Genomic DNA, 16,342 nt, shown 5'->3' on the forward strand with positions numbered 1-16,342 from the left:
TTTGAGTAAGCGATCAGTTTGACTCATTTACACCTCTAACTTGACCTACATTTTGAAAAGTTAAGATTCAACCACTACATTAACCATTTGTTAATAATTGTTAATAATATATAGAGTTGTATTCTTCAAGTTACAAAGAAAACGTGTTACGTATCATATTGTTAAAATGATATAAATTTATTTATTTTTAATCAATTACATTTAAAGTATCCGAATTGACCTGAACTTGAATCGAAATCCAAAAAAAACAACAGACCGATTTTGAATGTTTATAATCTATATTCGGCCCCGATTCAGAACTGAAATATAATGAATAAGATTTGGATCATATAAATTCTGATCTGATGTGTTGTGTAGCGTAATGTCCCATAACAAATCTATATATAAATGAAAAAAAATAAGTAAACAATTTATTTATTTTATTAATCAGGTGTTTTCAATTTATACAAGTTGTGTTCATAAGTTTAGATATTATTAAGGTATTTATTTTTGAAATATTTTAAATAAAGTATCAATGTAATTTATTTTGGTTAAAAGAACATATCATGTGGCGAAACGCGGACTCGTATACAATGACTCTGTTTGGAAAACCTTAATATAATTCATTAGATAACTTTTTTAAAAAAAAATCAGTGAAAAATAAATATATGTTATTAAAATTTAAGATCAATCTTATTTCTAAACTAGTTTATTAAGTCGCGCTTCGCAGCGGGCTTATAACGTGTTTTTAAAATAAAATATATGTAAAAATAAAAATAATAATATAATTTTTTTAAATTTCTGGTTTCGTATCGATCATTCTAAAATTCTGATTAAATATAGAATTCTAAGAATATGCTCTTTAATTGAACATGTTTATTATCAATGAGTCGCTCTTCTACGATTTATAATGTATTTTAAAATTAAATATATGTAAAAAAAAATAAAATGATGTTAGGTATGTTTATGATCACATTAAACAATATGTATTAGAACAAAGCTAGAAACTAAACAATAATCTTAAATTATAAAATATAAGTAAAGCAAACCGTAAGGACAAACCTAGACTTGCAAATTAAAACACAAATTATAAAATACAAATACATTAGTAAATTTACAATTTCAATCACATGATACAATCAAAATTATAATAATAAAATTAAGAGTTTAATTCAAATATAACAATTAGACATGCATATATACAAACAAATTTATACGAAGAGTTAGAAGGAGACTGCTTATCAATGTTGCAATTGCTCTTAATAGGTCTAAACTCTTCTCCAATAAAAAAAACATTATTTTTATATTCCCAGATATTGATTCATAAATATCATGACTTTATAATTGTTTTTAACTTTTGTGCAATATTATTTATTTTTTGACTTAAATAAAATATTTAATAAATATCTAAAAATAAAATTTTATTTTCCCTCTATTAGTAAATCTTTTGAAGTAATTTTTGACTTGAAGAGAAAGTTTAGAAAATAATTTATAATAGAATTTTAATTATCCCTTAACTTGTTGGGCACTATTAAATTCTTTTTTACTTGGAGGGTAGTTGACTTACGAAAATTAGAGTTTGGTTAGAAAAATATTAAGATGGAGATTTTACTTTCTCTTTATTTGTAATTGTTTTGAAGTTTTAAAAATTAAAGGTAATTGTAATTTTTATTAATAAAATTATTTTTTTATTTGTAACTACAGAGAAAGTTTAGAAAAATATTGCAATAAACTTTTTACTTTCCCTTTAGTAATTTTTTTGAAGTTTTTTTGGACTTGAAGATAAAGTTTAGAGTAATATGAGGTAATTGTAATTTTATTAATTTTTAATTTAAAAAATTCAAAAAATAAAATGAATCGATCTAAGAGGCGCCACATAAAAGTTATCGTCTTCTCCTTTATACAATTTTATTTATTATCATTATTTAAAAAAATTGAGATTTTTTGGAAATGTAAGATTTTTTAAGTTATTTTTGCAAATCCGTAACCTCGAATATTTCTCAAAAAACATCTCGTCATTTTTCATAAAATGTAAAAATAATTTCATATATGGTTACTTTTCGATGTTAACCGTTTCAAGTATAATCGCAAACGAATTAAAAAAAATTTATTACTCATAATTTCTCAAAATATATATATATATAAATATGTTTGTATATATTTTGCTTAAAATGAGGAATTTATTTTGAAAAATAAGAATTCCAAAACAGGGGCAATATAATGGAATTCGCGGGACGGACGCCTCTCTTAATTAATAACAAGGACATAATTTCTCTTTCGGAGCTTTTGACAAACACCTTGTGTGCACGCTTTTGGACAAGGTAAAAACACATCTCAATCCTCAGTTTCATTACAAACTTTGCAATTTGTATTATGATAATAAAACACTGTCTCAATCCTCAGTTTCACTTGTTTATCCCATCTCTAACACTTGTTAATCCCTTAATTAAACTGTTTTCAACAAACGTTGTTGTTGATGAACAAATAAATAGAGTTGATGATAAACTAAAGGACTTATGTCAAAGCTCTAAACTAGCTGATGCTGTTTCGTTTTTTGACAATGTTGTTGAGTTGGGTTTAGTCCCTTCTGAGAGTACTTGTAATTATCTTGTTCAAGCTCTTGCTAGGTGTAATGAGTATAGTATGGTTTACGGAGTGTTTACGAGGATGACCCGTGTTGGCATTTCCCCGCATTTTCTTTCGTTAGGTGCTTTGATTGAGTTTTATGTATTAGAAGGGAAGACGGAGTTGGGGATTGGGGTTTTGGGTTCGATATTGATACGGGGTTATTGTTTGAATGGTTATCTTGGTAATGTGATATTGAAGGGGTTTTGTCGGGATGGGGAAGTTGTGAAGGCGAGGGGGTTTTTCGATGAGTTTGGTAGGAATGTGGGGTGTTTGGATATTGTTGGGTATAATACTCTTATTAGGGGATTATGTAAGGGGAAGAAGTTGGAAGAAGCTTTTGAATTGAAGGCGGAGATGGAGTCGAGGAATTTGAAATTGGACTTGGTTACTTATACTACGTTGATTAAGGGTTTGTGTAAAGAGGGGAGAATGGATGAAGTGACGGGTCTTTTGGATGAGATGAAGGTGATGGATTTGGATGCGGACACTATTTTGTATGATGAGGTGATTTGCGGTCACTGTCATAAAGGAGATGTTAGGAAGGGAAAGGAGATTTTGAATGAAATGTTGAGTAAAGGATGTCGGCCTAATGTGAATATGTATAATAATTTGATTCATGGACTTGGTAAGAGGGGTATGTTTAAAGAAGTTTCTGCGATGGTACATTTTATGACGGAAGATGGGATTTGTCTAAATGTTAGCACATATACTAATCTGATTGAAGCGCTATGTAAAGGTGGGAAGGTAACACAGGCTAGAAAGATACTTGATTTGATGCTAGAAAAGGGTGTTAAACCTAGTAACGTGACATACAATGTCTTCATCAATGGACTCTGCAAGCATGGTTCAGTACTTGATGCTCTAAAACTTTTGGAATTTATGGTGGAAAAAGGGAACAAACCTGATGTAGTTACCTACAATACCGTAATGAAGGGACTTTGTGAAGATGGGAGGGTTAATGATGCGCTGACACTTTTCAGTATGATGTTGGAAGACAAGTACCATGTTAAGCCAGATGTTTTCACTTATAATCTTCTAATCCAGGGGCTTTGCAGGGAAGACCGTCTTGTTGAAGCTGCAAATATTCTTAACAAGATGGTAGAGGGTGAGATATGTGGTAATATAGTTACCTATAACGTGCTCATAGGGGCTTATTTTAAAGCAGGGAATATTCACAAGGCTATGGGGCTTTGGAAACAAATTCTTCATTTGAAATTAATTCCAAACGCGTATACATATAGCCTCATGATAAATGGATTTTGCAAACTGAACCTGGTCAATATCGCAAAAGGTATCTTCAGTCGAATGAGATCACTTGGGCCAAGTCCTAATGTGTATGACTACAACACAATATTGGCAACCTTGTGCTCGGAGGGTAGCATACTGCAGGCGAAGAAACTATTCCAAGAGATGAAAAATTCCAAATGTAATCCTGATGTAACCACCTTCAATACTATTATTGATGCAAGTTTTGTGGCTAGGGATATTCAATTTGCTGAAGAGTTACTTGAGGACATGCATCAGAGGAGATTAGCTCCTGATCTTATAAGTTTCTCAATATTGATCAATAGACTTTCAAAATTAGGACGGCTGAAGGAGGCCAGAAGCATTTTTGATAGAATGCTTCCTTCTGGCTTCACCCCTGACAACTGTGTATATGATTCTTTGTTAAAAGGTCTTGGCGAAGAGGGAAAAACAGAAGAGATTGTTAATTTACTTCACCAGATGACAGATAAGGGTATGGTACTAGATAAGAAAACAGTGACTACTATCTTGACTTATCTTTCTCATATTTCTGCTGACTCGGATGTAATAAACCTCTTACCAAGTTTTCCCAAAGAAACTCCAAAAGAATCAAGCCTCCCATGTCGTGAATTGTTAATGAAACTCAAGTTACATCCTCAGTTGCAGTTACAGGTGCCTTGATTTTATTTAATACAGTGGCCATGAATTTGGTTCTCAACCCTATATATTGTCTTTGCATCTTAAATATATTTTTTTGGGCCGTATGGATCTTTCTGTAGCTAACATAGTCCAGTTATTACCGACCATTATCCATCAGTTGATGTAACTTGTAACGTCCTCCGGATCAACCTCATCAGACACCAATGAAGTAACCATGTTTTTAGCAAGACACCGTTTGTTAAAAGGTTTGAACTGTGTATCAGATGACAGAACTTTGATTGCAGTGGAACAGGTTTGAATGTACAGATAGGAGGCAAAGAACAGCAAGCAGGAAATCATAGCACAGCATTAATCACAGTGGAATAAAGTTTGAACTTTGAAGAAGTGGCAAAGAAAAACAAGGAGATGAACAGGTGAATTACGCGAGTTAAATGCTGGGAAAAAATTCAGAATATCGTGGGTTTCTTACAAAGGAGGTCGCCGCCTAAGCGAGAAAGGCAATGCTGCAAGGCCAAGACTACAGAAGCATGAAGATAACTGTGAGCAATGAAAAATTTGAGGGACCGACTGAAATAGTATGATAGTTGATCACTTGTTATAGCTATCAGTAAAATACATGACTGATAGTATGAGTATCTGTTGATGCCAATTTATGTACAAGTTACATGTTGGCTGCTCTGTATTTTCACTAATTATATGTACACAACACACATGGACTAATGGACCCAATTAATTTTCTTTGGAAAATTACATGCTGGTTGCTCTTTATTGTCATTGATCACTAATTATAAATTTAAAATTTCTATTGGACACTACTTATGAAATTTTCGGTTAGTTTATTCCTTTTCTCCGGCCTCAGCAGCACTTATCAAAGTTTTATGAACAGAATAATTACTGGCCAGCAGTGTTGTAAAAATTGGGAATCGGGGAAAATCGGTCGAGTTACCGATTTGGAATTAATTAAAAATCGGGTATTAATCGGAGTAAAAATCGGTTGTATAATAATATTAAATTATATTCAATATATTATTATTATTATATTAGTTATTTATGAATAAATATATATTTATTATATCATAAATCTATAATTATTCATATTTTATTAATATACTACCTCCGTCCCTCTCATTTCTTTACAGTTTTTTTCACATGCTTGACACGCATTTTAAGACAACTATAAAGTATATTTCCGTAATTTATTTTTAAAATTTTCTTTTTTTGTGTAAACCTTTGAACATTATATTTTTATTTAGAAAAAAAAAATTAAAAAAATAAGTATGCAACTACATTTAATAAGAGTATTAAAGTGTGTGCCGAGTTCCCGTCCCCCAATGTAAAGAATTGAGGGGGACGGAGGGAGTACTATTTTAATTTTAATAAACAATTATATATACTCCAATGAAGGAAAATTCGTCAGGATTAATCGGATCTCAAAAATCGAATCGATCGTTATTTTGCAGGGAATTAATCAGTTGAATCGGAGATTTTTAGAACTCTACTGACCAGTTGCTACTTTAAAGTGTTCGATCTATTTAAAGTATCTTACACCATAAATATTAGTAGTTTCTCACAAAAAAAATTTCAATATTTTTCATGTCAAAAAAAAGTATTTCAATATTTTAATAATAATATCTGTGAAAGTAGACACTTGAATTTAAGTTTTGCAATATAAAATAATAACTAAATATATTTTATCAAATATTTTAAAAGATATATAACAAATTTTAAAAATGAGTTTGAGAAATTTTTAATAATAGTTTATAGTGGGGAGAAACATAATCTTACCTAAGTTTCTCTCTTAGAAAATTCGGCAAGGAAGTGTTAGTAATTGGTCATGCGGCAATTATAATATGATCGGTCATGTAAATATAATTTACATAATAATTTAATGTCATTTATTTTAATTTCATGTCATTTATTTTTTACGCGTTCGAATTCTAACCTTTTGAATTGTTTGGTTTTTAAAAGAATACAAATATCATGAACAATAAGAAATCATTAATTTAGTTGAACAGGGGCTGACCCTACAAATTTAAATACTTTAGGCGATATTCAAAAATGGTATTCCCGCAAATTTTTTTATCCATCCATAAATAAAAAATAATTTATAACTTGTATGTGCAACAATATATTAGAATCGCGTGATATTTTATTTGTCAAGTTCTAATTTTCTGGAAGTCACTAATTCGATAAAATTATCATATAAAACGATTCATTGTTCACATCTTAAATGTGTCCATTACAGATTTACAGTACGTAACAGGTCATGTTCATAAAGTCTCGTATAGTACTTCCTTCCATATATTAAGCAAGACATATGAATGTATAGTTTGGACATATTTTATGCAGATCAAATCAATTTCGTATTTTCATAGTTCTTTTTTGAAACTTCCAGCAACATTTTACTAATCCAAAACATCATAAGAAAGTGTCTCCAACAAACACACGTAGGAGAAGACGTGAACAAATTATAGAAATTTACTACATAAGGGATTTTAGCGACTTCATGTGTTATCTTGTTCGCATTTTTCGGACAAAAACAACTGAAACTTTATGAAAACTATTAAGGAGTTGTTTACAACTCTCTATTACCTCTCCAACCTCCAGATAGTTTATTCTTGTGGCTCGAATAGCATTGACACTAAGCTGAGAATCAGATTCTATTATTATTTCATCCTCTTGTCTCTGCATTTCTTTTATCCATGATAGTGCTTCACAAACGCCAACAGATTCCGCCTCAAACACTGATACTTCCCCTGAGATTTTACAGTTTCTGGCTGCCATAAAATCACATGCATAATTCCTCATTACCATTCCGATGGAGAAATTGTTTGCACCTGGAAAAACAGAGGCGTCAACATTGATTTTAAACGTCCCAGCTGCAGGAGGTTGCCATTTGGTACATGATATATGGGATGTGCTTCTCTCCTTTACGTACTCTCGCTGATCAGTATCTTGCTTCCGTCGAGCTTGAATCCAATTTGCATGTATCTGAAAGCTACTGTCCATGGCAAATCCAGGTGTAACTATCTTTCCATCCCAAACTTTTTATTCCTCCAATACCATATACCCCATAACACAACACAAACTTCGATTACTTCCTCAGTATTTGCAGTACTAATTTTTTCCAGTAGTCAATCCTGTGCAAATTCCACCTGACTCCAGTCATACATCAAGCCAACATGATGCCAACATTCAGTAGCAACGTACAATCATAAAACAAATGTGATAGGAATACGGAGGCCTTTAGAACTCAATCTTCTTCGTACTGGAATAACATTTTGACAGAAACGCCAAACAAACACTTTGATTTTGTGAGGCAAGTTCAGGTGCCAGATTTTCTTCCACCCCGTACATTGGGGAATTATAGTACTTCCAAAATTAGCTTCATACCAGAAATGATAAGCTGCTTTAGCTGTGTATATGCCATTACTGGAGTGTGCCCAGACCATTCTATCAGCTACTGTACGTTGGGGAATACGCGATGCTAGGATTGCCTCCGCGTCTTCTTGAAGGAAATTGTTCTTGATCAAAATTGTGTTCCATTCTTTTTTTCCTGGCAAGAATAAACTGGAAACTTTCTCTTGTTTTCCCGTATAAAGTTGATTATGTTCCAATCGAAACTTCACTTTATTTTTCAACCACGGGTCTGTAGTTGCCACAATATCATCACTACTACCCAGAAGCCATCTAAAACCTTGAGTAAATTCCTCTTTTGCGGCCCAAATCCCCGCCCAAATAAAGCTTGAGCCCTGACCTTGAGTAGCTTTCAACACATGAACATCAGGAAAATATCTTTCCTTATAAACCCTTGCTACCAGTGAATTCGGGTTTTGCATAAAGTTTCAAATGTGCTTCCCAAGTAGAGCAATGTTGAAACCATGTAGATTCCTGAATCTCAATCCACCCTTACTTTTTGTGTAGCTCAGTTGTTCCAGGATACCCAGTTCAATCCTTTCTGTGTGTCTCCCTTACCCGATCGCCACCAATAATTATTAAACATCTGCTCGAGTTCATTACAAAGGGATGTAGGGAGCATGAAACACGACATAGTATATGAGGGGATGGCTTGAGCCACATTTCTGATTAGTACTGATTTTCCTCCTTGAGACAATGGTTTCGTTTGCCACCCTTGGATTTTATTACTTGTTTTCTCCTTCAAATACCCAAATACTCTTTTCTTTTATCGTCCCACCAGTGATGGTAAACCAAGATACTTTGTATTTGTAATACCATTATGTACCTCAAGAATCTGCGAGATTTTCATTTGCTTGTCTCTATTAACATTTGCACTATAGAATACTCCTGACTTTTGGAAATTAACCGACTGTCCTGAACATTTCTCATAGTTAACAAGCAAATTATTGATGGTTCTGGCTTCTTCCACAGTAGCTTGAAAGAACAAGAAGCTGTCATCCGCAAATAGTAGATGGGAAATTGATGGTGCTGAGGGGCTGATTTTGAGAATCCCATAGCTGTCATTCTCCTTGGTAGAAATGACCAATTAACTCTATCATATGACTTACTGATGTCCAGCTTTAGAGCAACTTCCCCCACTTACCCATGTCTTTTACGATTCATGTGATGAATTAACTCGAATGCTACGAGGACATTATCCGTGATACTCCTGTTTTTGATAAATGCAGATTGGTTATCTGATATTAGAGATGGTAGCACCTGCTGCAGTCTGTTAGCTAAATCATGTGTGATACTTTAATGTTAACGATTATAAATTAAATTAGATATTAGTCTGAATTATAATTTACAAAAGACTTCGTCCACTTTAATACGACTTTATAGAAATGAACTAATAAAATATTTACGCCATTCAAGTTAAAATATGTTAGATATATAATTAATTTTAGTGCTACAACAAAAAAATATAATTTATTCCCGGATCTAATTTAATGTGCTTTATATGTCATGATAGTATACTATAATAATGGATAATCGCATAATTTTCTGAACAATATTGTATCATGTTATAATAATGAATTACTATAATTGGACCTTAATTTTTAAATAAGTGTTATAGTATTTTTTAAATTTAAATTAACTTTTAACTTTTTCCAAATAAATAATTTAATATATTTTTAAATTAAACGGAAACATGTAATTTGAATTTGTATCTTAAAATATAAAAAAGTTACATATAAATATATACATTATAGAAAAAATTTAAGGTGGTGGCCCTCAATGTCACTTTGGGGTGAAAATGGTCCAAATTGTCAATTCCGAGAATTATAATCCAAAATATCGCTTCACCATGCTATTTCGTTCAGCGTTTTGGTAAAACGTGACTTCGTCTAACGTGAGATAGTGTAGTGTTTTGACCTCAAAATATTACATCATGTAACGTTTTACACATATTTTTTTAAAAATATATATATATTTTTAAACCCAAATAAAATATTGTTAAATCCTAAAATAACTAAAAAAATAAATTATTTCTGAAACTCATAATAACAAAAAAAAATGACTATAACTTTACTTGAAGTTACATTATTCAATTAAAAAATTAAAAAAAAAACAAAATGATAAATCGTGTAGCATTTTGTGCTGTTTTCCAAAACGCTATACAATATAACATGGTAAGATGACATTTCGGATCTTAATTATCAAAATTGGCATTTTTGACCATTTTCGTAATTCGGTATTTTTGACGGTAGGGTTGCACACGGGCTGGGTTGGGTTGTTTTCAACAATTTACTAACCCAACCCAATTAGTTCGGGTTTGAAAATTTTCAACCCATTAATATCAAAAAAAATTATAACCCAGCCATATTATATGAGTGATGGGTTGAGTTGGGTTGGGTTGGGTTGAATGAGTTGAATAAGAATAATAGTAGACAACAAAAAAAATGCTACATACAAGAAATAAATGATCGTTCAAATTATTACATGTATATTAAAACAAGTATAAAAATATTTTATACCACAAATGTAAAGTTAAAACAAACACAACTTTCGGAAAAATAAGTGGAAAGTTAAAGATACAATCTTGATTCAAGAAACGTAAATAAGCATAAATACTATAAACAATCAAATTGGTTTAACATAACAGTTTGTGAAAGTACCTTATTATAGTGCATCTTATTGTCCGCTTCATATTACCCGAGTTCAATTCAATTTAAAACGTTTAGTCCAAAATTACGATCAAATTCAAAATATATTATTATTACTTCATTTGTCTACTGCTTTTTGCATAGTCAGTTATGGGCAAAAGCAAATGTATCACGCTGTGTCCGAAATTAAAATGGGTAGGGAGTTATTAATATATTATTATTAAATTTTCGGGTTGGGTTGGGTTAGGGTTTTAAAAAGTTAAAATCTGAACCAACCCAATATAATCGGCCAAACGGAAATTTAACCCAACTAACCCATGAATTAGGATGGTTCAGTTTGGTCGGCCCAAATAAAGGTTGGTTTGAGTTGGTTTGAACGGGTTTGATAACCCATAAGCAGCCCTATTTGGTGGTCTAGGGATGGCAAAATAATCCGATCTGACGGATACCCGATCCGAAACCCGAAATTTTGGATTTACCGAACCCGATTTTTTGGATTTGGATTTGGATATGGATTTAATTTTTAAACCCGGAAATTTTTGGATTTGGATTTGGATATTAGGTATACCGATCCGAAATCCAAAACTTTATCTGAACCTGATCCGAAATTTTTAGAACATATATTTTTATATTTATGTTAAAACTTAACTAATTATAAAGTTTAATTAAATATAATTATTCAATCATTTAAACGGGTGATAAGGTTTATAAGGTTAACAAAACATCTTTTAGTAATAAATCTAAAAAACTGGGTATCAATTGAGTTGATTTTTTAAATATTAGCTATACATATAATAACACAATTAATGATGTGGTGTAGTGGTTGAAGATGACACATTAAAACTCTTTCTCTACAAGTCACATGTTCGATTTCAAACACCTGCAATATCAATAATTATACTCCCTCCGTCCCTAAAAAAATTTCCCACTTTCCTTTTTAGGTAAGTCAAATTACTTTTCTCACTTTCTACTTTTAACATAAAAGTAAAAAATATTACATTAAGAAAATAAAAAATCCTATCTAAATATTCTATTTTATTTCCCCCCACTTACTTATCTATACCCATTCTCTCACCATTCTCTCATCACCGACTCTTATTCTTCTCTTTTTCTCTCCCTTCTCTCTGCCGCCATCAAAAACCTAATTTCTCTTCTTCATAAATATGAGTGTTCATTACGGGTTTTCTGATTCCGATGATGAATCTACAAATATGTACGAGTGCTCCGATCCTGATCACTGTGATAAAGGTGATTTATGTGATGGGGAACACAGTTACAGTCGAGAAGATATTCGATTGAGATGTGGTCCAAATAGTTTTGAGGAATCGGTGGCGAAATCAGATGAGACGGTGGCGAAATCAGATAAAAACCCTAAATCGGCGTTGCATGCAAGTGAGATTGAAGTCCCTTTGGATATAAACAATGCTCCTCCATCCCCTCTTTCTTCAAATCCGGTGGTTTCTCCGGATCCGTCGAGCGACGACTTGGATGTTGAGGCCGATTCAGAACATGCATGTTCTCGGTCCTAATCGTTTATTCGATTGTTATTGTAAGGAATCATTTTACTTCGACTGTTGTTATTTCTTTGATTTATTCTGTTAAATCGATTATTGTTTATTCGATTGTTGTTTTAGTTTATTCGATTACTGTTTATTCGATTGTTGTTTTACTGTATTCGAATGACGCCCTGTGATTATTTGAGTGTATTCGATTGTAAGGAATTGGGGTTGTGGTTTAGTGTTATTTATTTGATTTATTCGGTTAAATCAATTGTAATGAATCCCTGTTTATTTGATTGTTTATGTCCTTATCAGCTTCGATTGTTGATTTAGTGTACTTTTATTCGATTGTTGTATATTCAATTGTTGTTTTAGTTTATTCGATTGCTGTTTATTCGATTGTTGGTTTAGTGTAATCGGATGATGCCCTGTGATTATTTGAGTGTATTCGATTGTAAGGAATTGGGGTTGTGGTTTAGTGTTATTTATTTGATTTATTCGGTTAAATCGATTGTAATGAATCCCTGTTTATTTGATTGTTTATGTCCTTATCGGCTTCGATTGTTGATTTAGTGTACTTTTATTCGATTGTTGTATATTCGATTGTTGTTTTAGTTTATTCGATTGTTGGTTTAGTGTAATCGGATGATGCCCTGTGATTATTTGAGTGTATTCGATTATAAGGAATTGGGGTCGTGGTTTAGTGTTATTTATTTGATTTATTTGGTTAAATCGATTATAATGAATCTCTGTTTATTTGATTGTTTATGTCCTTATCGGCTTCGATTTTGATTTAGTGTACTTTTATTCGATTGTTGTATATTCGATTGTTGTTTTAGTTTATTCGATTGTTGTTTATTCGATTGTTGGTTTAGTGTAATCGGATGATGCCCTGTGATTATTTGAGTGTATTCGATTGTAAGGAATTGGGGTTGTGGTTTAGTGTTATTTATTTGATGTATTCGTTTAAATCGATTGTAATGAATCCCTGTTTATTTGATTGTTTATGTCCTTATCGGCTTCGATTGTTGATTTAGTGTACTTTTATTCGATTGTTGTATATTCGATTATTGTTTTAATTTATTCGATTGTTGGTTTAGTGTAATCAGATGATTTCCTGTGATTATTTGAGTGTATTCGATTATAAGGAATTGGGGCTGTGGTTTAGTGTTATTTATTTGATTTATTCGGTTAAATCGATTGTAATGAATCCCTGTTTATTTGATTGTTTATGTCCTTATCGGCTTCAATTGTTGATTTAGTGTACTTTTATTCGATTGTTTTATATTCGATTGTTGTTTTAGTTTATTCTATTGTTGTTTATTCGATTGTTGGTTTAGTGTAATCGGATGATGCCATGTGATTGTTGTATAATGACTTGGTATATTTGATTATTTATGTATTTGATTGTTAAACCATCTGTGATTGTAATTACTTGGTGTTGTGGTATACTCCAGTGTTCATCCCTCTGTTTGTTGTAATTACTTGGTGTTGTGATTTAGTGTATGTGATCGATGGTGATAATTCTTATTGCTGAGACAAATTACTGCCCTTATGTGCTATGAGCAACCAAATTACTGGTGGCTTGTGTGCGCTTAGTGGTCGTGGAGGTTGTCGATGATGCTTGGGGACATTCTGAGATCAAATATTTATATATACATGTTGTGCTTAAAACTAAGCTTACTTTTAATACAACCACTGCTTAAAACTAAGCTTACTTGTAGCACTAATACTGCAAAATAATGCTTACATGTCCCCAATTAATATGTTGAACTTGATGCTCTATTTGGTCCATGTATATGATTCCATGCCTCGTGAACAACCCACATTGGTGCAGTGACTTGCACTGGTAGCTTACCCTCAGCTGCTAATTTTTTCTTGTTAACATGAGGCACAAGGTAATCATTCGAGCCTTTTACTTTCAGCACTTCATTCATGACATATTGATATGATAACCATACATTTGCTAGTGTCCTTGCATCTAGTTCATAGAATGCTTGATGTACTGCATCCAACATATCATCGACATCTTTTGGCATTTTCTTGTGCATTAAAGACTGAATGCTTCTAAAAAAACCCAAGTCCAGAATATTTAAATCTGGACTGTTTGGAGGTTGTTGCACCAGAATGAATGTAAAGTCCCCTTGTTGATAAACTTGTTGCCACTGTGGGTCTTTTTGGCATATGTGTGTCCTTGCGTTGTCTTGTTGTATGTATATAGTTTTATGACCTTCACTTGCTGGCCATTTCTGCACGATTGCTGGTATAATATCATTGATTAACATGTTCCTTGTTTCCTTTTTCCCCACTGATTCAACTATCTTGGTGATAACTGTCCCCTAAGCTCTGTATTTGGATGCCCTCTTGGCTGGTTCTTGGTAAGTGAATGGGAAGATGCCTATCTTCCCATCAAAGGTACACTCATTTTCTGCATTATATCTTGGTCTTGCTATAGCTGTTGTGAACATAACTTTAGGTATGAATTTGCTTGACTTGGCTGCCCTGTATTTGCCTTTTTCATTTCTTTCCAGGTAAACCCTCTGTGATTTTTTGCTTAGATAAAACCACTTCTCATCAATGTGTATGAAGTTGAACATGGGATAATATTGTCTCTTTGTTGTTGGTGTGTCTCCCATTAGCAAATTTAGAACTCATTCAACCCTTTGAAATAGATTTGCCTCTTTCAAAGCAGGATGTAAAGGGTTTGTGTGAGGTTTAATGAGTCTCCTCTTTATCATTCTGTTTGTTGTAATTGAAGAAACTTTCAGTTGTACTGCTAAGTCTCTTATGCATGCTCTGTCCCTCATGTTTATCTCAGTTATTGCATTAGGTTGCACCTGTATTCTTTTTCTCCCTGAGGTATGACCCTTTGTTGACATGTTGTATGTCTCACTTGCTGCATTTTGCCTCCTTGCAGTGCTCCATATTGTGCTGATTGTTCTCCTTGATACATTGAACAAATTTGCCACTTCTTGAACTGCACCATGCTTCAGTTTCCCCTCTGTCTGATTGTTCAGAAGCCACATTACTACTTGCATCCTTGAATCACAGCTGAGCTTTGTCCTCCTTCTGTGATGATGATTTTCCAGTTCTTCTGTGTCTTATTCTGCTGGTTCATTCAAATCAGAAGGGAAAGTATAACTCATTTTTGAACAGAGGGGGTAAAGCAATGATGCAATCTGATGTTTATTTTCCTATTTATACTTGTAAATTTTGATTGTAATCTGTGTGTATGTATTGCTGCAATCTGATTGGTTGCTTTCATAATTAAGCGGGAATATTTGTTGATGTTTCCCATTATTTTTTGAAAATTTTCATGTAAAACAATTGTTTAAGCCACTTGCATTTATTAATTATCACTCACTAATTGTTTCTTAAAACCTGTGTCATTCACAATATGGGCAATGTATTAAGGTACAGAGGGAGTACAAATTTTCAGATTTCGGGTTCAGGTTTCGGGTTCGGGTATGAATATTCAATTCAAAAAATTTCGGGTTTCGGGTATACCCGAATCCGATCCGAAATCCGATTGATCAGGTTCAGGTATTCATTTTCGGGTATTTTCCGGGTTCGGGTATTAATAAAATTTTCGGTTTTGGATATGGATTATGCAATATCCGATCCAATCCGACCCGATTGCCATCCTATGGCGTAGGCCTGTCAATGGAGCGAAAATCCGATCCGACCCGATCCGATCCGAGGCCATTTTAGTGGATATGGATCGATTTATTAAAAATCCGATCCGAGATCCGATCCGATAAGAAAAATCTGATTATAAATGGAGCGGATATGGATTTAGGTCGATATCATCCGTTAATAACCCGATCCGGTTTATATATATAATGTAATAAAAATATTTTTTAATAATTCTAATTTTAAACGTATTTTCCTCGAGTGAAGTCCCATTATCTATATTTCGTTCGGTTCAGTCTCTGTAGTCTAGTCCATTTCTATAACTCTAGTTCTTTTACCTTTTAAAACCGCATAACCCAAGTCTCAATTCATATAACACTTTTATTTGTAAGTCAAGTCCCGTTATTCTCGAGTCAAGTCCCATTATCCTCGAGTCAAGTCTCATTATCTATATTTCGTTCGGTTCGATCTCCATAGTCTAGTCCATTTCTATAACCCTAGTTCTTTTACCTTTTAGAACCGTATAACCCAACTCTTAATTCATATAACACTTTCATTTTGCAATATCAATTTTTTTCATTGTTAGAATTAAAATACTGTACAACCCAATAGTATGTTTGTTTCGAAAAGCGA

General features: G+C 32.7%; 3 protein-coding genes across 3 annotated transcripts; 1 reads left to right on the top strand and 2 right to left on the bottom strand.

Annotated features, from left to right (window-relative positions):
* Positions 1 to 2,173: 2,173 nt before the first annotated feature.
* Positions 2,174 to 5,286, top strand: LOC141659413 (uncharacterized). Its single transcript, XM_074466267.1, has one exon. The coding sequence runs from the start codon at positions 2,353 to 2,355 to the stop codon at positions 4,531 to 4,533; it is 2,181 nt and encodes a 726-aa protein (XP_074322368.1). The 5' UTR covers positions 2,174 to 2,352; the 3' UTR covers positions 4,534 to 5,286.
* A 1,737-nt stretch (positions 5,287 to 7,023) lies between these two features.
* LOC141661257 (uncharacterized) lies at positions 7,024 to 7,521 on the bottom strand. Its single transcript, XM_074468241.1, has one exon. The coding sequence runs from the start codon at positions 7,519 to 7,521 to the stop codon at positions 7,024 to 7,026; it is 498 nt and encodes a 165-aa protein (XP_074324342.1).
* Positions 7,522 to 7,724: 203 nt separating this feature from the next.
* Positions 7,725 to 8,351, bottom strand: LOC141661258 (uncharacterized). The gene has a single exon (XM_074468242.1). It carries the CDS (start codon positions 8,349 to 8,351, stop codon positions 7,725 to 7,727), a length of 627 nt encoding a protein of 208 aa, XP_074324343.1.
* Positions 8,352 to 16,342: the final 7,991 nt, after the last annotated feature.

Source organism: Apium graveolens, chromosome 5 (assembly GCF_009905375.1).
Source record: "Apium graveolens cultivar Ventura chromosome 5, ASM990537v1, whole genome shotgun sequence".
Classification (NCBI taxonomy): domain Eukaryota; kingdom Viridiplantae; phylum Streptophyta; class Magnoliopsida; order Apiales; family Apiaceae; genus Apium; species Apium graveolens.